The 24,653-nt window shown below is 40.3% G+C and overlaps 2 protein-coding genes across 11 annotated transcripts in view; one reads left to right on the top strand and one right to left on the bottom strand.

Annotated features, from left to right (window-relative positions):
- On the bottom strand, nt 1-12,370 carry CBX3 (chromobox 3). 5 transcript variants are annotated; one of them, XM_013941376.2, is made up of 6 exons: nt 12,108-12,185; nt 9,577-9,627; nt 5,598-5,740; nt 3,805-3,970; nt 2,328-2,422; nt 1-646 (listed from the first exon to the last, which is right to left on the bottom strand). In XM_013941376.2, the coding sequence occupies exons 2-6, from the start codon at nt 9,598-9,600 to the stop codon at nt 520-522; spliced, it is 555 nt and encodes a 184-aa protein (XP_013796830.1). In that variant the 5' UTR covers nt 9,601-9,627; nt 12,108-12,185; the 3' UTR covers nt 1-519. The 5 variants fall into 5 exon arrangements, with proteins under 5 accessions (XP_013796830.1, XP_067147684.1, XP_013796832.1 ...); XM_067291583.1 differs by lacking the exon at nt 12,108-12,185 and adding an exon at nt 11,187-11,272; XM_013941378.2 differs by lacking the exons at nt 9,577-9,627; nt 12,108-12,185 and adding an exon at nt 12,203-12,370.
- The window catches only part of HNRNPA2B1 (heterogeneous nuclear ribonucleoprotein A2/B1), a 17,582-nt gene continuing 4,294 nt past the window's right edge, over nt 11,366-24,653 (top strand). Inside the window, exons 1-11 of one of the 6 annotated variants that reach the window (XR_010883486.1) lie at nt 11,366-11,569; nt 16,937-17,047; nt 17,882-18,028; nt 19,578-19,788; nt 20,130-20,231; nt 20,327-20,416; nt 21,013-21,075; nt 21,580-21,699; nt 21,969-22,091; nt 22,944-23,026; nt 24,353-24,483. Coding sequence is in view for 5 of the 6 variants with exons in the window: in XM_067291579.1 (XP_067147680.1) it covers nt 11,540-11,569; nt 16,937-17,047; nt 17,882-18,028; nt 19,578-19,788; nt 20,130-20,231; nt 20,327-20,416; nt 21,013-21,075; nt 21,580-21,699; nt 21,969-22,091; nt 22,944-23,005 (1,059 nt within the window). In the remaining variant the exon portion in view is untranslated. Of the gene's footprint in view, nt 11,570-12,834; nt 13,128-16,936; nt 17,048-17,881; nt 18,029-19,577; nt 19,789-20,129; nt 20,232-20,326; nt 20,417-21,012; nt 21,076-21,579; nt 21,700-21,968; nt 22,092-22,943; nt 23,027-23,180; nt 23,666-24,352; nt 24,484-24,653 lie in introns of those variants that run through there. The other 5 variants (XM_067291579.1, XM_067291580.1, XM_013941371.2 and 2 more) reach the window with 5 other exon arrangements.

Consider the following 24,653-nt stretch of genomic DNA (forward strand, 5'->3'; position numbering starts at 1 on the left):
TAAAGGAAGAATATAAAACTATTTTATTGACCACTGTTCACCAGTATTTACAATAAAGTAAACAATATACAGTCTGATAACATTCAAATTACTACAAAGTTAGTTTTCACCTGGTCTTCTTGGAACCAAGTGATCCCAAATACTAAAAAGAATAATTCTACAGGTTTAAAGGGCTAGGTTGGGGTAAAGAAGATACATGCACATCAATAGTATAGAAGACTACAAAACATCTGTGAGGTTGTTTAGACATTCATTATGATTCAGTAATAACTATGGAAGTTTATGAATGTTTTATAAAAGCTTTTACCTAATATGGAAGAAGTAGTAGTATCAAATGCTCTCTTGTGATAAATGAAACAAGTTGCAGAAAGCTTTTATTTACTTGCTGTTGATGCAAAACACACTACTTCAAAAAAATATCAAATTTGATTCTAGTTAGAATGTATGCTTCTCACATTGCTAATAAATCAAATTTTGGGTTTTAATATTCATACATATAAAAAAAAGCAATGCAAACAATTATTGTGCTTCATCTTCTGGGCATGAATGCCAAGTTAGTCGCTCTTCATAGAAAGCGATTACGATCTGAGGACACTTCACGTTAGCTTCTTTGGCCAGCACCAGATCTGCCTCATCAGAGTCTTTCCTGATGTAGAAGAGAGCAGGATTTAAAAAAAAATGCATAGTCATTAATCAAATAACTAACTGTTATACTGGGGTGCTTTAAATTATTTTAACAGCTAATGGGTTAACATTAACATTAACAGCTAAAGGAAGAATAAATGTTGGTATAAATTTAGCAGCTCTTCATAGGCCATAAATTCTGAAAAGGATGCCAGTTAGAAATCAGTTTTCAGTATGCCTTTCACTACAGCTATCAAGGATTTCCACGCTAATAGAAAGGTTTCATAGTTGTATCTTCCTTTCCTTCCTATGTTTCTTTTCTGTTTGAGAGGAAAATGCTATTCAAAGTAATTTAGTTACCAACTGCAGTATACAATGAAAGAATTTTATCTTTTAAATCATAATTAGAACTTTGAAGTGAGAGTTTTAAAATCAATAGTATCAGACTTAATAGGCAATATTTGCATTCAAATTATATTTACTGTTTATGCAAGTAACTTGCTGTATTTCATACTAATATTCCTGATGCTGTCTTCAGGTAACAAAAAATTTCTGATCTGATATGCTTCAGACTCCATTTTAAAGCTTATGGCCAATTTTATAAGTCAGCTTTGTGACTACACACTGTGTAAGTATGTCTGCTGCCTGCAATCAACGACGAAAAGACTAGTCAATTGCTAAACTGAACAAACTATAAATGCTCCCTTTTGTATGTTTTCCTTGGTGTTGTACTCTTCCAGTCATCACAACAGAAATTTCAAATAGTCACAATCTACATTTTGCAGCTAAGTTCAACAAAATATTTATAGAGATTTTGAAACACAGAAGGGAGACAATCTTCGAAAGAACTAATCTTAGCAGGCCAGACATGTCACATGATAAACCAATTCTCTGAAGACTACTCAATTTGACTCCATTCAGAGTCAAAGGCTGTGGAAAGCTATCATTCTTCTTTATCATCCTACCACCTAAGAAACCTGACCCCCAGCAAATGTTAATTTAGTCTCTCTTGTATTCTGGACACCGGAAAAAAAAAACCCTTAATCTTATCCTACTTGTTCACTGGGTAGAGACAAGAAGCCTTCTGTAATTACCACAGCTAAAGAAGCTTGTCTCCTCCTACCCTCCCAACAATGCAAACTCCCCATCACTTTCCCTTCTAACAGGCCCATAACAATAAACCTCTCCTCCATATTGTCTGTTCTTCATCACAACCTTAGCTTCCTCCACTGGTCCCTTCCAATTCCCTATCCATCTGGCTGTGTGCAAAACAGCAGGCACTATGGATGGTTAAAAGCTTGGCTATCTAGGTAGCTCTGCTTATTGAAACATGTAAAGCTGGAGTTCTACCTGCCATTCCCTCAGCAAGAACACTAGTGAGATCTATCTTTTTCACACAAATGCCAGTTTTTCCATATCTTATCAGAATTTAATTTTCAAATTTTTACTTGTGTAAAATTTAACCTACTTCTACATACTTCTGTATTAAAATTTAATAGGATCTAAAAGTTGCTTTGTTTTTGGAAGAAAGAAGGGAGTAAGTACTGAGTGACTATATAAACTTTGCTTTTCTAAGAACACAAGGTTAATAAGCAGACCAACAGCTTCTCTGTCTTACTCCTGAAATGAAGTGGTCTCATTAGTCTAAGTGCAACTGCCTGTCCTCCCTTAATGGGGACCAGAACTGTCAACACAAAACTTACCATTTCATGAGGAACATAAGCTCTCCACTGCTATCTGTAGCCCCAATTATCCGCTCAGGATCAAGACCCCTTGCAAACCCTCTTGGTTTATCAACCTGTTGAATAAGTTAAAAGACCGTATCTAGTTTAGCATAAAATTCTGTTTTGGCATTAGATATACTCATTCACACACACACGCACATATGCATCAGAAAAAAATGAAATATAGCCCTACATAATTATAAAAGATATAATAATTAGATATGCCATTTTCAGAAAATTATCAATTTAAATTTTTCATGACTGATCTTCAGACCAAGTCATTTAGATGCACAATAATAATAAAGATATTTTACACCAATGTTCCCAGCATTTATTTCTGAAAACTCAATAGAAGAAACAAGCGGTCTAAAATCCTTCGAGTAGATAAACAAGCATGGCTATCAAAAGCAACAAAAAGGGGCAAAGCAAAAATGTACTCCTGAAAGTGGGATAAAACATCCTTTTCACCAAAAGAAAAGTCTTGGGTTGGCTTAAACTGATTCTTAAACTGCACCCATGGGGAGCATCTCAGCTCTTCCTGGCTCACTAAGATGAGATCAGTATTAAGAAATATAGTGACTATTTCCCGAATTATTTCCTCTAGTTCTGCAATATCCTTTTTGAGACAGTAACCACTACTGTACCAGATGAAACCACACAATTGACTTTATATAGAGACTCAAATATTATAAATATTATTCATCAACTATTACTTCTGATGCTTTCCAACATCATCTTTTTCGACAGTAACCACACATTGAACAGCTGTCTTCAGTAAACCATTGACATTGCCAACCAGCTCCTTTTCAAATCAGTACAGTTTGAAAGCCTACAGAGGAAAACAAACTACTGAACACATTATAATGTGCATTATTTTGCATTTATCAGCACCAAATTTAATTTATCATGTTGTTCATTCATTTAAATTGTAGGAGTAACCTACACCTTTAAGAAAAGGCAGGTTTTTTTAACTCACCCTTTCTATCCCACCTCCTGTCCTCGTCTAAGTAACTGTCTGGTGTTCACATTTTGCCATCTTGTCTTTCACCTTACATCAGACATACTAAATATGAAACTCAGGACAGAACTTTGGCTTGCTCCATTCATGAATCTTTTGCTCTAATACAAACTGACTACTTAATACTGTTCATTAATTTATTAACTCTTAGCCAGCCTTACTTTCAATCATTCAGAAAATATCATGGAATAGTGTAAAAATTCTGGTAATATAAAATAAGGTCAGCCAATCATCTTTATCCACCATTTTGGCAGTTTTCTTAACCTCCATGAACATCACCCCTTCTCAAACCACAGTTCTAGGTGTTGTGCTATTCTTACAGTTTTAAACTCACGCTTGGTCTAATTCTCAGAGTCACAGTAGAAGTTTTGGGGGAGGAAGACAGAGAGGTAGGGGACACAGGAGAAACAAGTATTTAGCAAATAAACATATACTTACAGAATCACGTTTTTTCTTTGATTTACTATCATCAGATTCGCTATCTGACAAAGATTTTCTTTTGGCACCATCTGTTTTTTCTTTACCAGCCTTCTGAGAGTTCAGAAAAGCTTCGATTAGCTCTGGACAATCTAAGTTTTCTTCAGGTTCCCACGTGTTGTCAGCACTGAAACATACATACATTTATGCAAAACTAGGAAAAGAAGAAAAATGTAAACATAGCCACATGGCTTACCTTAGAGGCAAATCATCTTTCCCCATTATGTAAGACGGGTTTCTTAAACACGAGAGTACTTATCTTACCATCTTTATTAACCTTTCAGTCATCAAATGCAATACATGAAGAAACGAGCTCTGCTATTGCTGGGGACCAATTTTCTTAAACTGGAGATACAAAATAAGCAGCCCAATTAACTCCTATCACGTTGGTGGGAGTTAAACAACCCTCACCCTACCAAAACCTATTTGTCCATTTAAATTGATTCCCTTCCCAGTAAAAAACCTCCAAAGATTGACCATACAAACAAAATATACACTATTTAAGACTGAACACTCAAGGAGAACACAACATACACAACAACGACTTCAAAAAGCATAAGCATACTAAGCTTCTGTATACCAGAAATGCTCTCAGAGGTTGTCTCCAAGCACTGAGCTCAACTATAGTGTATCTAGAGTCACTGCCCTCCCTCAGCTGACTACAGGGAACAAAGGTTCCATGTCCAGAGCTGAGCACAACAAACACTCCACTGAGTGTGCATTTTGCTAATTAAAATTTTAAGAGGTCCATGAACTGTTCTCTACACTAATTAAGCACTTCATCAGTAGTCCTCATGCACAAATACTATCACAACACTACTGCACAAGCAGAGGGATACCCACAGATTATTTTCAGTTACTGAAATATATTTTTACAACTTCAAATCAGACCATCAAATACTAATTTAAAGCCACTGCTGTTTATACAACTATCACTACACAGATTTCAGGCACTAGAATGCAGAAAGTTGCAGTGCAATCACTTTGGGAGGTATGTAACAATAATATGACTGCGCACCTAACTAGTTACATTCAAACACTAGGTTATATAAACATTTAACGCATCACCTTCTTTCAACTGATAAAATACAGCCTGACAGAAACTGGTGGAGGAAGGGGAAGGCACAACTATGAGCCTTCTTTAACAAATAACTTAAGTCCACCATAAGGTCTTCTTGAATACAGTGTACTTACGTAAATCTTGGGAAAGAGACTGAAAGACCCCTCTTGGGTCACAGCTAATGAAAGCACCCATGCCATGAAATCCCTTACAAAAATGTATCTAATTTGAGAGCAGTTCAGAAAAGAGAATAAACTATCTGCCTCAAACTCACCTTTCCAGAGCTGTCTACAGTTTAAATCCCTGCAAACTTTCTTACTCAGAAATAACATCTATTCCACTGCACATAATAAACACACCTGTATTATGGCAACTGCCAGTCTAGCTTTCTTTGATAGATATTGACACAAGCTAGATCAACGAACAGCGGCAACAGAACTATCATCGAGGCCTTATTAAAACTCTTGCAACATTTTATGAAGGACAAACACTACGGCTACCCATGTTCTCCTATTTTATTTTCATACTTGACTGCCCCACTTGAATATACATTTTGGATTTCCTTCCCTTGCATTCTTTAAAATACATCTCCATCATACAACCCTCCCCTCCACATGGTTATTTACATAATTTTACACACTATAGTAGAAAGTCTTTAGCATTCTATCAGAAAAAATAACAGGTAATGGCTTACTCCGTAAATCCTTTCCACTTCAAGTAGTATTCCACCTTTCCATTTACAACACGTCTGTCCAGGACTTTCTCCACAACAAATTCTTCAGGCTCAGCCTCTTCAACTTTTTTACCCTTGCCATTCTGTTTCTTTCCCATTTTGTGCTACAAAAGAAATTCAGAATGACATTATTCAGTCTTTTTTTGCTTTACCTAGTTACTTCGCTGGCCAAATCCAACTTTGCTCAGTAAACAGCAAAGAATCATGTATTTATTCCCACTACAGCCAGAAGCTCAGACTCCTTTTAGATTAGTGCACGAGGTCAGGTAACCTGAGCCAGACATGTTAAAGGTTTTTTTTTTTTTTTTTTGGTCAGTTGCTTAATGAGATACCCAACACTTAACACAAGTTTTTAAAAAGGTGAACTATTTTTGTCCACACAGTCAATGCCTCCATTCCCCTTATGGATTCAACGCTCAAAGTGCTACATGCTCAAAATTTACAAAGCTTCTAAAAGCTAACTCTATGCCCCTGAAAAGGCAAAGGGCAAGGAACAGCATAAGGCAGAAGTAAAGAAAAGTGATAAGGGAACTGTGAAAATGCATAAAATAGAAAGGGATGCTACTCAAAAGAAGGTGGTTACTACCTTTTCCTTCCAAAAAAGAAGCTGATGGGAACAAGGTTTAGGGTATATTGCTATAATAGGCAAAATACTCAACAATAACTGATAACTGTTGTCAACAGGATGCATGCTAAGTAGCATTCCATTACTGCAGCCCCCTCTCATTCTGAACCACGCACCAATGTAACTTAAGTTGGAACAGATGTCACAAAGGTGCAAAAATTCAAGACAGCTACACTTAAAGTACAGCACTTAACATGTAAATGAAGATTTGCTAACTTAAAAAATATATACTTTAGAAGTGGTTTAAGTTTACATTTGATACTTTGAATAATATTCTTTAAGTTCTTAAAATAAATATTACATCCACATCATCCTCAAGGCATTCCCAGTTTAATAAGGCACAATTAAATGTAATAGAAGGACACATTTCAAAATTTCCCTGTTTGTAATCTTAAAAAGGTTGAAACAAGTCTATCATGTTGTCATATCACATTTCTGGAGCACTAAAAGACCAGAAGCAGTTTGGTTGCCATTTTGGACTGCTCCTTACAGAGAAATTGTTAAAATGGCAGCCATAAACTAATGGGAGCAGTATTAAACTCATGAAATGTACAGTCCTGCAGCACCCTAAATTGAAGCAGACAGAACTCCTTCCTTACGAATGCATTTCCTACAGAACAAAAAGAGACAAGCAAAAAATCACAGAACACCTCAATTTGCTTTATGGTGTTTTTCTAGTCCTACCTAGAATTAACGTGCATTAGTTTGCAAATGCAGTGAAGTCATTTTAAAGTTGTCAAATTTGTAGACTTTGCAGAATTTTGTCTTGGTGTAGTGAAGGTTAAAAAAACATCTGTCAGACACAAAGTCAACAATCGTCTTCTAAAATGGAGATAGGAAGTTGATTCTTTCTTTCCAAAGCCCACTCTTTGTGCCCTTTCATTTTCTTAATTAACTTTTCCTCTCCGTCCCAAATATAGCTTTACACTGGTTAGCAACTCGTAAGTGGAAGGTGCAAACAAAGAAAGACAAGGAAAAGTTTCACATTTCCCTTTCAAACAGCAAGTGTCTGTATATGATTATATCTTGTGTGGCATTTGTTTTGACTTGGGAGTATGAAAGACAGATTATTTAAAGCAGAGAATGTATTTCCAATTAGATTTTAACTGCCTGCATATTCCAGGTGTATTCTGAGCACAGTATTCAAGCCTGAAGACTGTCAACTTCATCACAATGGCTTTTTTTGCCTCCAAAGGAAAAAGAACATAATACTGAAATTAAAGCAAAATAAAAATATGAAGATGTCCAACTACTCTATGAAGGCAACTTCTTTCAAGAAAAGGAAGCGTGAAAGATGAGGAGTGGGTAGAGATGAGGAAAACAAAAAAGAAGAGGAGAAAAAGAACAGACTCAGTATACCATAGTAATAACATTATAATTCTTGATGATGAGGCAAGCAGGCCACAAGTGCAAAGCTTCCTATGAATGTTTTCCTTTGGACTAAAATTCTTGCTTTCTTTCAATGTAAGATGAATTGTTTTCAGAAACTGTTTCCAGCTTCACTTATTCTTGTCATTTAAGAAAAATGTTTTGGACTTCTAGATCAAAACAACAATTTTTTGCTTTCTAAGGCTAGGTATCTTCTACAAAAGAAAATGATTTTTTTTGAGTGTGGTAAGAAATAACAAATTCAAGAGTATGCTGCATTTTTTAAAATATTAAAGACTTAATTAGGTTTCTTGTGCATCAGCACTGCTTTTCTAAGTCTTCTTAAGCCTCTCTAAACTGTTAATATTCGATTTCACAGCTTGCAGAAGTACTGAGTATTTGTTAAAAACCTGTACGTTCTGAGATCATACAAGTCAATGTAAATCTCAGCCTTCAAATGGATGTTATATCTGACTTAAGTTAAAGGGCAGAAACTTCACCAGACCCTCAAAATTCCCTTTTTTAGGGGTTCCATGTTTTAAGGCCTAACTTGGACATTTGAACACTGAAAGCTCATCTATGGCTCATTTCTATATTCAGAAGTCACATATGACAGATACAGATGCTCTTCAGTGGATAATCCCTCTTTTTTTGAGGGGTAAGATTATAACAGTGATGTAACATTGTGGTAAAGGGTTTTAACACACAAGAGGCAGGAAAATCAGAATTACAGTTCCAGAGCTACACTATCCTTTAATATGTTTAGGTTTTGCATGCAAATACATAACGAAGCAGAATTAGTTATGGTTCCCATGGGAACCATAACTGATTTTCCTGACCTGTGCAGCAAAATTCTCAACAACATCAAAAGATTAAAAATACTGCATTCACGGGTTCTTTCCCCTCCCTGCAGCCCCCCCCTTCACAGCCTGGGTAACTCCTTCTATCCTCAAATTAGGGAGAAGTGGGCAATCAGTTACTGAAAGAAAGTTCAGATATTCATCCTGGTGAAAGCTGTAAAATATTCTGTTACAGTAAAATGTAAAGTAAGTACTCCACAGCACTTAAAAGCCAGGAGTTAATACAAGTATTTAATATATCTTAATCTGGGTCAATTAGTAACAATTTTAGTATACTTAAGAATAGACCTTTTGAGTATGTTATAAAGCAGTTGTTCTGCTCCCCGAATTTTAAACTGCATATATGTATTTTTGCTTACTTCTCTGCCTCGACCTCAGAGGCATCTCACACCATATTTCTCCAGACCTATCTCTACAAATACATGTATTATCATTAGTTGAATGGTAATTAAAACAATTTCTCCAGCAACCAACTGCCCTTAAAAGCCCATAATTTAATGTCAAGCAAAGCTTTACAGGGACTTGAGATCCATGAATGCATCATTAAAATGGTCCAGAAGGGGTTGACATCTGATAATCTCTGCTCCTATGAAATTCAAAGAAACTGTTATTTGTTAAAAAATCATTTCAAAAGGCATCTTAACTATGCCACATCATTTCCCAATAATGTTATTTTTCATCAGTAAGGATATTGCCTTTTCTCAGGCAATCAGTCTGCCCTGAACAGACTGGGTAAAATTAAATGAATACATGATTCTGACTTTACTTCTTTTTACATATATGATGAACTACACAGTGTGCTGAAGGAGGCTAAAAAAATCCTTAGTGTTTTCTACGATAGCGCACATAAAATGGTGCACAGTCCTTGAATTTTTTTTCCCCCAAAGTCTCAGTAGAAATGGCAGATTTATTAAAGCCAAAGATAATGTCCTTTCTAGTAGCCTTACTTTCTGGATCTGAAATTTTGGTCAGAATAATGCTGGGGAGGGGAGATGTGGATGTATCTTTTAAATGGAGATGCCAAGTTATAAGTTTGAAGAGAAATGCTGATTAAATCCTTATATACTTTAGGTGTGCATGAACTTACCAATGTAGTTTTATTGGAGGCCATTTTTATTGCAGACTTGCAGAGCTTTTACTAGAAAAATGCATGACAATTAAAAGGAAGTTTACATTACTCAAAGAAAGGCATCCCAATACAAGCATGGTCCTTGTTCCAACCCCCATGTATTCACTGCACATGACATTTCTAATATGGATTAAATCCAGAACAAAAAGTAGGTTACTACTTTGTCCAGTGTAACCCAGTAACACACCATTATGCTAGCCAGGATACATGATACTGACAAAGTGGTATACAGGGTTGAAAAAAAGGTTTTCCCAAGGCCTTCTAAGGCTCAGAGCTGTTTGTAGGGAAAAGGGGGAGGACCATCAGGGATGCGTATTTCCTTAAACCCAATAGAACAAGAGTTGAGATTCTAGCAGTTAATCAAGATATACCTAGACGTATTAACTGTGAATCTGGTGGGGAGCAGCTACATATCTGTAGTGTAATAAGGAGTCACCCATTACTCTTACGTAGTAATAAATGCTTATAAACAGCAAAATATTATCTTAATGCAACTATAACGTTGCCTTCTGATTCTCAAGTTTGCAAGAGTTAAGGTTCCTATAACAATACTAACTCAGCTAAGCTGTACATAATACATATTTAACCTCAGGAAATGATGTTGAACACAATCCATCCCCTTTTCCATGTCGTTTCTCATACTGGCCACCTCTGTAGGCATGTATTATCCCCGCCTGACTGCAAACTACAGAACTGTTGCAATTTCACATTTGCCTGGGCAAGGCAAGAGAAGTCATTCTCCAAGGCCAGAAAGCCTCCTCGGCCCAACGAGCCCGCCTAATTGGCCTCTTACGCGCGAGGGGGGTGCTGGCAGCCCCCAGGCGGTGGGGCAGGTGAGGTGGGAGGGCTGGGACTAGGGCCCCGGCGCGGCGGGCTCGCCTTGCCTCCGTTTGAAAGGGAAAAGAAAGGGGAAAAGAAATAATCTCCCCCCCCCCAAACCCTCCGCCCGAAACCAAAACGGAGCAGCCCCCCAGAGGCCTGCCGGAGGGGCCCGGGGAAGGCAGCGCCTCGGGCCTGCGGCGGGCGCACGTGAGGCCGCCGGCGCCGAGCTAACGGGACCGAGGCGGGCCGGCACCGCGGCCCGCGGGAGGGGGCGGCGGAGGCGGCAGCAGCAGCAGCACCGCCCCCCCGCCGCCCCCGAGCGCGGCGCGCCCCCGCCGCGGGGGCCGGGGCCCCTCGCAGCCCGCCTCCCCGCCCCCAGCGCCGCCACGTTTCCCCCGGGCCCCGCACGCCGCCGCCCGGAGCCTGGCGCTTCACCGCGGCGCGGGCGGGCGGGCGGGCGCGCTTTGTCTGCCGAGCGCGGCGGGCGCTGCGCGGGGGCCCCCGCCCCCCGTCCCGGCTCGGCGCGGCCCGCCCGGGGCCCGCAGGGACGCGCCAGGGCGCAGTCCCCGCGCGGCCCCGCTCCTTCCGTCACCCCCCGCCGCCGGGGAAGCGGCGGCGCCTTGCCGGGGGCGGCGAGGCGGGCTGCCCCCCGTCGCGGCCTTGAGGCGGGGGCCGTGGTGCAGAGCGCTCCGCGGGGGGCAGGTTATCGAAGCGAGAGAAAGAGGGAGAGAGAGAAGGATACAGACTTCAATGGTGCTCAGCCGCTCGGGTTCCCCGTCTCCTCCTCGCTCTCGCCCTGCGCGCACTGAGCAGCAGCGGCAACAGCGACATCTGAGGGGGGCTGAGGCGGGCGGGGGTGGGGTGGGGGAGGGGAGGGAGCGGCTGGGCGGCAGCGCGGCGCGGCGCAGGGCGGGAGGCGGCGGCTGGCGGGGCTGGGCGAGCTCTGCGTGCTGGCGACTGACGGGGCAGAGCGCACGACGCCGCCTACGCGCGAGCTGCAACCTCCTACCGTCGTCGCCGCCAGTACAGGAGGGGGGCCAAGACGTCTCTCCAACGGGGGGCGAGTGCAGGACCGCGTCAAGCGTCCAAAAGAAGGAAGATGCCTCGCGGCGACAGAGAAAGCGACTGGGTGAGCTGGGAGTGGCGGGAGGGGGAACGGGCCCGGCGGCCGGTAACCGCCGCCGCCATGATGATCGCCATGAAGGCGTGCTGGGTCGGAGCGGCCGCCGCCCGCCGCAGGGCGAGCGAGGCTGCCGGCCGGTGCGGGGTGGCGGCTGGGGCGATCCCCAGCTGCATGGAAGGCGGGCAGGAAGCGTTTGAGCGGCTTTGAAGTTCGTTATTCCGTTGCTGAGGCGGGCCCGGGCCGTTTGGAGCGCGGCCATTTCCCGCGTTGCGGCGAGGCGGCCTAGTCTTTAGCGAGCGCCAGGGCGGGGGGAGGGGAGGGAGGAAAGCGGGAGTTAGAAAGCGGTTGGGGACCTTAGAAGCCTTTTATTAATGGGGAAGTGGGTCTGAGTCAGCTTGGGGTGCTTCACTCCGGGTGAGGAGCCGCGGGTAAATGCGTGCCCGCTCTCCCGGGGAGCTGGGGGAAGGGGGGGGGAGAAGAGGGGGCGGGAAGAAAGGAGCAGCCCTAGCGCCATTTCCCTGGTGCGCGGGTCGGCAGCACTCACCCTTTGTCGCGGTGTGTGCGGGGCCGGTGAAGAGAGAAAAAGGGAGGGAAAGAAAGAAGGAAGGAGAAAATAAAAGTCTTAAGCGGATGGCTTGCCCAATGGGTGTCTGTCCGTGGTGCGGGGTAAAGCGGAGCAGGCTGCGGCGAAGTCCGCCTCCCTTCGCTGGCTCCCAGGCCCCGGCGATGTCTCGGTGCTGGCGCCAAAATCTGGGCAGTTATCACTTCCTCCTACCCGGGCGGAGGGGGAAGGGGCCACCCCGCCGACAAAAGGGGGAGATGGCGGGGGCGCGCGCAGGCACTGCGCTCCGCTCCCGCGCGGGGCCTGCCAGTACCACAGGTGGCCGGGGAGGGGGGGAAGCGCGGGGGGGGGGGGGAACGAGGCCTTTGCCTAATTATAACCTCCTTGCTTTGAGGTTGAGTCTTCGGGGCGGTTCGGCAATTTCCGGAAAGAAAAAAGGGGGAAAAAAAGCGACGCGGTGCCAACTCCGCTTGGGGCCGTTTCGGCTCCGCTCGGGCACGTATTAGAAGTCTCTTCTGTTGTCGGAAATTGCCGAACGCGCTGGGTAGTCGATGACTGCTGCGTCTTTTTCTCCGGAAATTGCCGAGTAGAGTCGGATCGCCATTCTTGTCTGTGTCGGCAAATTCCGGAAATAGCCGAAGCGAGTCGAATGGGCTTCCATTCCTATTTCGGCTTTTTCCGGCGGCTGTCGAAGTGGATAAGCTCGGCGACGACGGCTCCTTCGGCTCATTCCGGAGACAGCCATTACTACTGGAGTTGATGACTTTTTATTACGTGATTAAAACACATAGGGGCGTTATACGGAACTGCTGCCTCTTTGGAGATATTTAACCTCCAGATTCAAGCTTTTTGACTAAAACATCGGAAGCGAGTCTGGGCTGGAGAAGGAGGGCGCTAGCACTACGTGGAGCTGAATTTCAAATTACGTAACAGTTAAGGCAGCCATTACTGAGCAGTTGTGCGGTATTCTCAAGCAGGGATACATAAACGATGAAGAATATGGTATGTGAAAAGGGAAAATACAGATTCTGCTTTTAGGGAGGGTGGTGTGTTTGGTTACGCAGACGGAGTGCTTTTTCAGGATCTGGGGGGTAGGAGCGGAGCCGTCCTCAGTTAGTGTAGGTCTGGGTGCAGCTGCCGAGCCCCGTTAGATGCGGCGCGGGTAGCGGCGAGGTGCCTTTCCGTAGAGGAAGCGTTAGCAGAGAGGAAGGTTCTGGAAGTGGCGGTTGGGGCTGGTGCGCAGCCGAGAGAGGAGGCGGAAGCTGCGGTAGCCGTACATGCGGGTACGAATTCTTAAGTCTCTTGACATATCCTTTAGTCGAGCTGCCGTTAAGGTGGCGCTCCGAGAAAGGGAGGGGGGACACACGATTATGGAGGTCAGTTAATGCGCGATCCGGGATTCTCCTTTGCCTTGTGAGACGCTGGCCGGCCGGGGTGGCGCTGCTGATAATGGCGGTAACCAGGGGGAGGGGTAAAATGGCGGCGCCGAGACTCGCTCGTGCGTGAGGCTTTCGGGATCAGATCTAGGACGGGAAAGGGGGTAAGGTGGGAGGGCAGTAGGGGCTGAGAGGCAGGCTGCCGTGGTTGTCTGATCTTTATGGGAACAGAAAGCATCGCTTGCAAGCTCTTCCTGGTAACGCGTGTGTAGGTGGACGCTGGAAGCGGTTTGCAGCGGCTGATTTCTGTTTATCCCGAAGGCCCGCGTGTTATTTAACTTTTTTTCATCTGGGGTCGGTTCTTTGCGAAGTTCTTCCCGCCGCATCGCTTTCCCTGGAGGCGACGATTGCTTCTGGGCGCCATTTTCCTCATCTAGCTGCGGGGGCCCCTGTTTTCCTGATATCCGCCACATGGCGGAGCCGGCATGGCAACCGTTTTGCTCCTGATAATAGGAGACTGCGGGGAAAGGGGAAGAACGTAGACCAATAGATCGGAAAGCCATGCAGGATGCGTTAGGGGCTAACGGGGCGCGACTGCATAGCGAGTGGTTGAGGGTGTAGGGAGAAGAATAGTGTCTAGTTTGGGGCCAGTAAACCTTATGAAGTGTAATCACTTGGCAGTTTCCATTTTGGCGGGCAACGGCAGCTCAGAAATCCCACTCACCTGTCTTGCTTAACCATTTTTGTTACTCGGATTCTTAACTCTGCGGAAGTCTGCAGTCAGCTTGGATTATTTGTGCACATACTATTACGACATGAAACATTTTTCCTTGGTCTGATGATAAATTTTCCAGTGTAGGCTTCATGTTTTCCAGTCCTTTGTGAGGTGTTGCTTTTAGCCTGTGAAGGAAGGCTTAAAATAAGTCCTAAGGAAGATTTATATATTTCACAAAGATTTTTTTGCACAGTTTGTTACTGCAGTGGAATGTATTCTGGAAACCTTTAAAGAGTTTTTTTTTTTCTCTCTCTCTTTTATATGGGCTTTCTACTAAATGAGGGTTTTCATCAAGATTCTGAGAGGAACTGGAGTGATAATAGTTTATATCATATGTTTTACAGCTTCAATGTAAAGTCTGTTAAAGATTATCAGAGCTCTCTGGATCTTGGTGGTAGGTTAATTCTAGACAGGAATTTGAGCCTCTTAAAACTGAAATAACATTTAATGCAAGTAGACTACGTTCAAAGGCTCTGCCTGTATTAGTGGAACAACATGTTTATGATGTTTTCACACAGTGGTTTTGATTCAAGAAGTGATGGCTTTGTTTTTTTTTATTGCCGTGTCCTGACATGTATGTGGTGTCTAGATGTTGCTTTGGGTAGGGCATATACTGTATGACACTAATACACAGGAGATGAGAGATGTGAGAATTCTTAAGAGCTCAAGAGTATTTTATTTTTCTGTTTCATGTTTTTTTAGTAATGTATGATGCATGTTTGTCCTTTAATAATCAAATCTAGTTTTTACGACTCATAAAATTTTTTGCTTGAGTTTACTTATTCAAATAGTAATAGAAATTTAAATTAAACATAAAACTTATGAGAAAGATCAGTATGCCTACCAAATTTCCCCATGATTCTTGTATTTCCAACCTAGTTACATTATTAGACATGTGGTTATTGATTATACAGGGAAAAGTGTGGTCCTGTGAAACTGTAGCAAGTAGTCTCTAATTTTCTAGCAACAGAGCTGAAGTAATGTGAAGATGGAGGGTTTTTTGCCAGTATCGTTACTTAAAATGATTTCTCAGCTAGCTTGCTTTCATTCTAAGTGATAGTATGACTTACCACATGTGACTTAGTAATCCAAGTCACATATGCACCACCCCTTATTCTATTTAAGAGATCATATGAAAGAAAACATAACATGGGTTTACCCCTTTTAAACTATTTTGTGTGAAGTTTTGCCAATTTGCACAATGAGAAGGTAGCTTCCTTTGTTTGTGCTTCTTAGAAAAAATGCTTGGAATCTGCTGTTGGATCTAGCATTCTAAGTGACACTGAAATTGATTGTAAATACAGTATTTTTTTTGAAAAAAAAGTTTTTATAATTGTTGACTTGTTTGTCAGACAGACTGCAGTATATTAAGCTGGTGATAGGGTGATGCAGTTTTTATCAAAACTGATTCAGTATTGCTTCTAATAATTGTCTTCCTTGTTAAATGGTTCTAGATGATGTCCACTGTGGACAACCTCAGAAAGCATATATTGGCCTGTATGATGATTGGCTTAACACTTTTCAAAGCATCTATGCACTGGACTTTTGTTTTCCAAATCTCATTATTTTTCACTGATTTTCTAATTTCCTTTTTGCATTTATCATATTGCACAGTGCATAATCAGTTATGTTGTGTTTGTTAAGTTATAGCTAGTGGTGCAGTATTTGGGGTGTAAAAAAATACAAGCAGGTGTTTCTGATTTTAAAATGACTTATCATTATAATGCTGAAGTAATCACTGTATTTGAGCTCTATTTGGCAGCAGACCTAACAGGACAGTTGTCTCTTTTGAGCAAGATTCTGAAGTCTTTTAAATTTTGTGAAATGGGACCCCTATTTTTGTGCCTTTTTTTAACCATTGCTGTTTGACATAGAAAATTGTAAAGTGCCTAATTTAGTGACACTACCCCATATAGAGAATGACCTTTTTGATGCCTTACTATATTTTCAGTTAGTATTTTTTTTTTTCAACTGATGGAGGTTGGAAGGTTATTTCTTTCTGCTTTGGTATATACTATCTGCAAAATAATAGATGTAAAGTCTACTTTATTCCAGTTCCAATGATGCACGGTCCCAGACCTAAATTAATTTTACAAATGCTCTAGCTTTGCACAGTTTAATGAATTAATGAGGGGAAAATGAATCAATGACCTGTTTTAAAAGGTTTAAAGCTATCTCTTTGTTTTTTAATGTCTTGAGTAAATAGCACGATTGTATTCATGTACAGCAACTTGAGCCAGAATGGTTTTTAAAAATATATGCTATCTGGAATAGAATTGGACAGTATGAATGGGTTCGCATTATCTGTAATGAGAACATTTTGTTAGTCTGCAGCATTGTTTTTCCTGACACAGCCTTAAAAAGCTTCTGATAAAGACCTTTGGGAGGACTCCTCTCCTGGGAGTATTGAAATGTAGTTGTTCCTTACTATTTGGAGGGAGAGATGGGAAAAGCACATTGTTAAAATCTGCATCATAGAATTGCAAAAGTTGCTTAATTTCTTGAATAGAAGTCAAACATTGTAGAAGAGCCTAATCTCATTTTGAAAAATATTTGCCACTGAAATTTTTTGACTCTTAAGAAAATTTTATTTAGTGTCTAATTGTGCAGTGGGGGAAATACTGTAAATTGTATTAATGTAAACTTCTTTTCTGTGATAGAGGGAAAAGGAGCAGTTCCGCAAACTGTTCATTGGTGGCTTAAGCTTTGAAACAACAGAAGAAAGCTTGAGAAACTACTATGAACAATGGGGAAAGCTTACAGACTGTGTGGTAAGTTGGGCATACTGATTCATAATGATGTAAAATGTTTAGAAACGATAAAAGTAGGTTTTTGTCTCCTGAACAGTTTTATGAAAGCATGGAATGTTAAGTTTTCTTCAGTTTATAGTTAGCTGGTTTTTTTACATTACCCAGTTCATCAAGGCTACAGGCAGACTTTCCCTTCCAAACTCTGCTGATGCTGTAGAAAATATTCACAATCTGTTTCCTGTAAAATCTCCTAGATTATATTTAACCGCCTATTTCAGCAGTTTAAAATTAACTTTGATGTCCTTGCCTTAAAGTGCATGAGGGAGTGCTTACACAAACCACTATTTCATCTGCTGTATGTGATAGGTAATCGTTGGTCAAAAGGTGATATTTTGGTAAGCAGCCTCACTGAAGCTGGAAGAGGATGTTTTTCTACAACCTGTGTTGCCTGGCATCTCTATTATCTCTCTTGCAAAAGTTCTTCAGTGAATTTGTTTGGGGAGCGGTAAATACATATTTCATAACCCATATTTAAAGGCAGTGATCTTTAGAGAGGTTGAAATAATATATATTTAGTTTTGAGAAAACAAACATAAATACAAATTTACATCACTTCCATGGACTATTCGTTACTAGCATTTCTGAGTTACTGGTAGTGTCATGGAGGACAGACGTTCGAATTGCTGTGGTGCCAAGCAATGCTTTTTCATATATGGTAAAATTACTTCATATATAGTCATGTTTTGAAATCAAGGAAAATGTAAATGAAAATTTACATATTTTCTTCAAGTATTGTTAGTATTAAGCTTAAAGTGATACACGTAGAAGTGGTTTAAACACATTTATTGTTTCTAGGTAATGAGGGATCCTGCAAGCAAAAGATCAAGGGGGTTTGGTTTTGTAACATTCTCCTCCATGGCTGAAGTTGATGCAGCTATGGCTGCAAGGCCTCACACGATTGATGGAAGGGTGGTTGAGCCTAAGCGAGCTGTGGCTAGAGAGGTAGGTAAAGCTTTGAAACAGCTGTGAGGAAACTTTCATGCTTTGAAAAAGGAATCTCTGTTTTGGTCAGACATTTTTACTTTGTTCTTTTTTGAAATTTTCTGGGTTTAAATTCTCTTGTTAAGACTGTAGTTGGGACACTATTTCCCACGCTTCTAGTCTGTTATTTGACACTTACATAAACCTCTGTTTGTTTATTACAGTCAGTTCTTAGTTATTCTGGTTGTGAATCATTTCTGTGAGGGCTGCAACTGGGGTCTGGAAGTATTGTTAGCTAAAACATGTTGAGTGCCTGTAATTATGCTAATTCTAAACCAGCTCTGCTATAGAAGTAGAATTGTTACTGTTACTAGACCTCAAATAAATAAGCTCCTGCTAGTCCCTCCTGATTCTTTTCAAGATCTTTTGGATATTTCTAACATGTACATGACTAAAGGAACTGAAAATAGAGAATGTAGTATGGAACCTCTTCTTTTTTCCAGTGGTGATATACAAAGTCAGCCTGGGACTATTCAGGTATTGGCTCCAGGCATGTTTGATTTTAAACTCCAGAATACAAATTATGTGGGTGCACAGGAAAGCAGTTCATCCTGTCCAGTAAACTTTCCAGCTAGGTTACTGTGGGACAGATATTCCAGGAGCAAGTGCAGATTCTAGCTGATTTCAACTTACCACGTTGTTGGAGCTCTGGGACGGTTTACTGGTTCAAACATAAGGTTGGACCCAGGTTTTTAATGCGTTTTCAGCATTCAGTTCACTGCATTCCAGTTGAACTGGAATGTAATGAGCTCTCCCATAAGATAGGGAAAATGGCAATAGTAACCCCTCTGGATGACCCCTGTTATCCAGAACATCCCAGCTTTCTTCACATTCCCTAAAGAATGGAAAATTGATTTGTATTTGAAAAAATATAAAGCAGCATATGTATGTGCTGTTTTTACTTACAGAGCTATTACAAAACTTTAGGGATAAGTGATTCTTGCCTAGTGCAGCAGTTTGGATAGCATACTCAAAACAAGCTTTTAAAAAAAACAGGAATGTGAGTAGTTGAGTATTCATATTTTGAATAGAAATTAAAATGTGTTGCTGTGGATTCACTGTAGTTGAAGTTTTGCTGTTGATTTAAGTGGAATGGGGGCTTCACTGCTGTTGGGGAAATGAACAGAGGAAGGTGACATGTTTATGTATAATAAAGATCATGCAGTTAAGATACTAAATAGTTGAAGTTCTTTCAAACAGTTGGTGCTACATTTTTGTCTAAATCTGTTGAAGGAGCTTTTGTTTACTTTTAAGCATTTCATAACATTTTAAGTACTTTTTTTTCAGTGTATTTAAAACTACATGAAGAGGAGGAGGAACAGCATTCCTCCTTCCTGCCCTGCCCTCTCCCCACACTGAAGAGATGTTTCAGGGACATGCATCATAAGCCAGTTACCTCAGTGTGTCAAAATCTTTTTGATTATCAGTATTATATCCCTGAAATATTGGGAAAATGCTGATTTATGAAATTGTTTATCTTTGTGGTTATTTGGAGAATTTTTTTTGACAGGAATCTGGAAAACCTGGTGCTCATGTTACTGTGAAAAAATTATTTGTTGGTGGTATTAAAGAGGATACTGAAGAGCACCACCTTCGTGACTACTTTGAGGAATATGGGAAAATTGACACTATCGAAATTATTACTGACAGACAGTCTGGTAAAAAGAGAGGGTTTGGCTTTGTTACATTTGATGACCATGATCCTGTGGATAAAATCGTATGTAAGTAAGCTTCATTTCACTCTTTTATCTGATAGTATTAATGTTTGTAGTCATGGTAATTATGTAAAGCTAAATTCAAACTACTTATGTAATAGGAGTACTCTTGTGCACGAGTATTTGCAATATCACAGTCTTGGCAAATTGTGCGGGAACCTGCAGTGGTATTATTTTAAATGAGCACTGGTTTTGCTTAAGTCCTCTTCTTTTTTCATTATTATTATTAAGTAATATTAAATATGTGTGGATTAATTTGGAAATTACTGTATTTTTGGAAGCTTGGTATTCTTGTTTAAGTACTTACCTGGGAACAAATGCTCATACTTTATTCTCTGTGGTTACAGTGCAGAAGTATCACACCATCAATGGCCATAATGCAGAAGTAAGGAAAGCTCTCTCTAGACAGGAAATGCAAGAAGTTCAGAATTCTCGGAGTGGGAGAGGAGGTATGTACAAGTATTGGTTATTGGTTAATGCTTTGTGATTTCTTTTTGTGTTCACTTTCCATCAACTCACTGCTTAAAATTTTAAACTGTTGTAGGGAACTTTGGTTTTGGTGATGCGCGTGGAGGTGGTGGCAACTTCGGTCCCGGACCTGGCAGCAATTTCAGAGGGGGAGCCGGTAAGACAGGCATGTTTGTAGCATTTTTTTCTTATTTATACCATTCTTTTGATTTTGGGTAACTTTATAAGCTACTGCTGTTTAATTTAAATACATCTGTGGCAGTTGGAGGATTTTTTTAAGAAAAAATAACTAGCAAACCTCTTATGTAGTGTACAGATTCACGACGTGGATATCTAGTAAACTGAAGTGATTTTATTTTTTCTTTTTAAGGGTTTTATTAAAAGCCAATAAAATAATTAAACTTAAGATTTTTGCTAAGGAATTCAGAGATTTCTCTTTTGTACTTACATGTAGTACTCACGTGACCTTTAAAATGGGAGGGATTGTTGATTGCTTACATTACACGTAAGCTAACAACCAAAATTCTGAATGTCAGTTCAGACTTCCTGTGTCCAAAATTAAAACTCGGTACTTCATGAATGCAAGGAAGTAAAAGATCTAGAGTAATGATTATATGGGTTATTTCACAAACACTGTCTTTCTAAAGTGTATGTGTACTTAATCAGTAATCTCTCGATTTTAATTAAGGTGGCAGGGGTTGGAGAAAAATCCTTCAGTTAGTTTGCTGCTGGTGAATTGAAATTGTTTTTTTCTTCCAACAGATGGATATGGAAGCGGCCGTGGATTCGGTGATGGGTATAATGGATATGGTGGAGGACCTGGAGGTTAGTTTACTTCTGTGTTGTTGTTGTTGTTGTGGTGGTTTTTTGGTTTTTTTTTTTTTTTTTTTCCCCCCCTCATTCAGAAAGGCTTTTACATTCACTTACCACTTACATAAAGTACATTTAAGTGATAAAGCCTTTTTGTTGGATATAGGAAAAGCATGTAGCTGTTGACTCATGGTATAACCTCATGGAAAATTATATAGTTGTATCTTGGATGGCCCCACCCTTTTCTCTAGAAAAGAATTTCTTACATTTCCTGAAAATTTTAGATTTTAATTTAAGTCTTCACTGATGCATTTAGGCAGTCTGACTAGTGGGTTTTGGTAACAGTTCATTTAGTATGGAGGTTGGGTATGTGCCTTTAAAAAACACTGTAGAAATTTCTTTACGAAACTCCTGCTCTTTTCCTCTGTATACTTCTAAACGGAAGTTTTCCTCTGATTCTGTAGAATTTGGTTGCTTTCTACCTTGAAAAGTTTATTTTAAAGGATTGTTTTGAAACAGGTGGCAACTTTGGAGGTAGTCCTGGTTATGGAGGAGGAAGAGGAGGATATGGTGGAGGAGGACCTGGATATGGCAACCAGGGTGGGGGCTATGGAGGTGGTTATGACAACTATGGAGGAGGTAACCTACTGGCTTGAAATGTTCAAGTATTTCAGTTGTTAATCAATGCAAGTCATTTGAGAATTGTTTTATTTTTGTGGGGGAGTGGGGATTGTCTGAGCAGTGCTCTTACTTTCCATACAGTATGGGAAAGCAGCTCATTTCTTACGCTGCCGGAATACCTACACATTTTGTCTTTACTTAACATTTCCAATAGTGAGATAAATCTGTGAGTGCTGTATGTGTTTTAGCTCATCCGGGCATTTCTCCTTTATCTATTGATAATGCAGGCAATTATGGAAGTGGAAACTACAATGATTTTGGAAACTACAACCAACAGCCCTCAAATTACGGTCCAATGAAGAGTGGAAATTTTGGTGGCAGCAGGAACATGGGGGGACCATATGGTGGAGGTATTGTATATGTCCTTCTGTTTTGGAACCAAACGGAGCGGGTGAACTTCTGTCCTTCAGGGGAGGTTGGGAGGGAAGGCTGGTAGGTAGAATTTAATGAGACAGCCTCTCCTACAGCAGATAGACTGATAGTGCCCTTGCTCTTTGTGTAATATGTGAGCTGGCTACAAATTTTCATTGTACTTTAGAATGTAAAGCTTGTCTCGGGGTACTTCAGCATCTTTTTTTTTTTTTTTTTTTAAGTGAGTCAAATGACAAAATACTAACCTTTTCCCGAAACATTATGAAATAACTTGCAGATATTGGTCTGTAAAGATTTTAGCAAAGTTTCATGTTCTCTGCTGTTGGTTCACATTGTTTATAGAGATTGAGGTGGAGGAGGGAAATCTAGTTAACGTCCACTAAACTTAGTGGGTTTTTTTCCCCCTTTCCCTCTTGTTTAGTTTCATTCTTTTGTGTTGCTTTCTCTGTTTGGTTGTCCAGATGTTATTTAATATGGTGTGTAAAGCTTGTGAATGGGAAACTGAAACCAGAAATCATTTCTTCCGAGGTGTAGCTTCAGATGAACTCACTCCTGCACAATCAGGCTCAAGACATTACAGGAGTTTTTGGCTTGATACATCAAATGATTTGTGGCACTGTTTAAACTTGTGAGATTTCAGCATATAGTTATTGTGGCAATTCTTGGAAGTTATAATGAAGAAGACAGCGAAATGTTAAAATCTGAGTAGTATATGTTATTTCTGGAAGTAGTAATTGGATGTTATTTTTCACAAAGCAATCAAAAGCATTCCTGGATTTAAAAAACGTACTGATGTAACTACTCATTTTCTTGCTATTCTGCAATTGCAGGAAACTATGGTCCAGGGGGCAGTGGAGGAAGTGGTGGTTATGGAGGGAGGAGCCGTTATTGAGCTTCTGCAAGCCTGCCATGGGTAAGTATGCTTATAAGTCCTAAAATTGCAGTGATTCTTGAGAGTAGCTGCAGGAGTTAAAAAATTTTTAGGATCATATTATCTTTCCTTTAAAAAATGGTTAGATGAATAATTTCATAACCTATTTTTTTACTCTTTACTTCTGTTGAAACAGGCTTCACTGTATAAATAGGAGAGGATGAGAGCCCAGAGGTAACAGAACAGCTTCAGGTTATCGAAATAACAATGTTAAGGAAACACTTATCTCAGTCATGCATAAATATGCAGTGATATGGCAGAAGACACCAGAGCAGATGCAGAGAGCCATTTTGTGAATGGATTTGGATTATTTAATAACATTACCTTACTGTGGAGGAAGGATTGTAAAAATGCCTTTGAGACAGTTTCTTAGCTTTTTAATTGTTGTTTCTTTCTAGTGGTCTTTGTAAGTGTAGAAGCATTCCTTTGATAATGTTAAATTTGTAAGTTTCAGGTGACATGTGAAACCTTTTTTAAGATTTTTCTCAAAGTTTTGAAAAGCTATTAGCCAGGATCATGGTGTAATAAGACATAACGTTTTCCTTTTAAAAATTTAAGTGCGTGTGTAGAGTTAAGAAGCTGTTGTACATTTATGATTTAATAAAATAATTCTAAAGGAAATATTGTGTAATTATAGATTTTTTTTTTAATACTGTAAAATAAGGCAAGGAGTGGGTAGTATAAGGTCCCACAAATAATATAAAGCTATTGTTGTACATGTAAAATTAAATGCTGGTCAGAAAAAAGTATGTTGTCTGTAAATGATCAGGTTTAAAATATCTAGATAACTTAAGGGATATCTCTGCAAGGAGAAACACCTTTTTAGATCTTTTAGATGCTGCTTCTTCAATGGCAAGGAAAGGAAATATCCCCAGCGAGGTACTCTTCCAGGGACACAGGTCTAGTACAAGAGAACTCTTGAAAACGTCACTAAGTTCAGCCAGTCTTAAAAAGCTGCGCTGTATTTCTGCAAAGCTTTAACTACAGTAGTTTTATAAGGATGCCAACGAAGGCTGAGGGGTGTAGAGCAAAATAGTTCTAAGCTTCAGTTAAACTTCTTTAGGTAAGATCTTATTTACTTTTCCTTTCTTAATGTTCCAAAACCAAGAAACTAATACTATACTATATGATAGTATTCTTTCAGTATAGTGATTATTGTATGTAGTTTAACATAGCAATGAATTGAGTTAACCATTACCAGCTGAAGAGAACTTTGTGAATCCTGTTTTCTTGTATTATTAAATTTTTTACAAACAAATTCTTATTAATTTCAGCTACTTAACATATTTTTTTCCTACTGGAATCTAGCTATGATATGAACCCTGGACAAGCATAGACTGCTGCCACTGTACACTGCTACAGTTGAACAAATGAGACCTGCAAGTGTCCATTAGTAAAGCTTTGCAAGGGTTCCATCCCTGGTGTTGGTAGTTAAAATGGTAGGTCACAAGTTAATTAAATCATACAACTTTATTTTTGCATCCTGCAACATTTTATTTTTTCTTGGGAGTCTGTGCATTATGGTGGTTGCAAGGTAATGCAATGAAGGTAGTTCTGTGCTGTTGAAAATGAACAATGTTGTTTTGTGTCTTGTCTACAGTAATCTATT

The sequence above is a fragment of the Apteryx mantelli genome, chromosome 2 (assembly GCF_036417845.1).
Source record: "Apteryx mantelli isolate bAptMan1 chromosome 2, bAptMan1.hap1, whole genome shotgun sequence".
In the NCBI taxonomy this organism is placed as follows: Eukaryota; Metazoa; Chordata; class Aves; order Apterygiformes; family Apterygidae; genus Apteryx; species Apteryx mantelli.

Coding starts and splice junctions, on each gene's coding strand:
- CBX3 (XM_013941376.2), bottom strand. CDS start 9,600: ATGGCCTCCAATAAAACTACATTG. Junction 5,741..9,576: donor CCTCCAATAAAACTACATTG/GTAAGTTCATGC, acceptor TTTCTTTTGTAG/CACAAAATGGGAAAGAAACA. Junction 3,971..5,597: donor AAGTGGAAAGGATTTACGGA/GTAAGCCATTAC, acceptor TGTATGTTTCAG/TGCTGACAACACGTGGGAAC.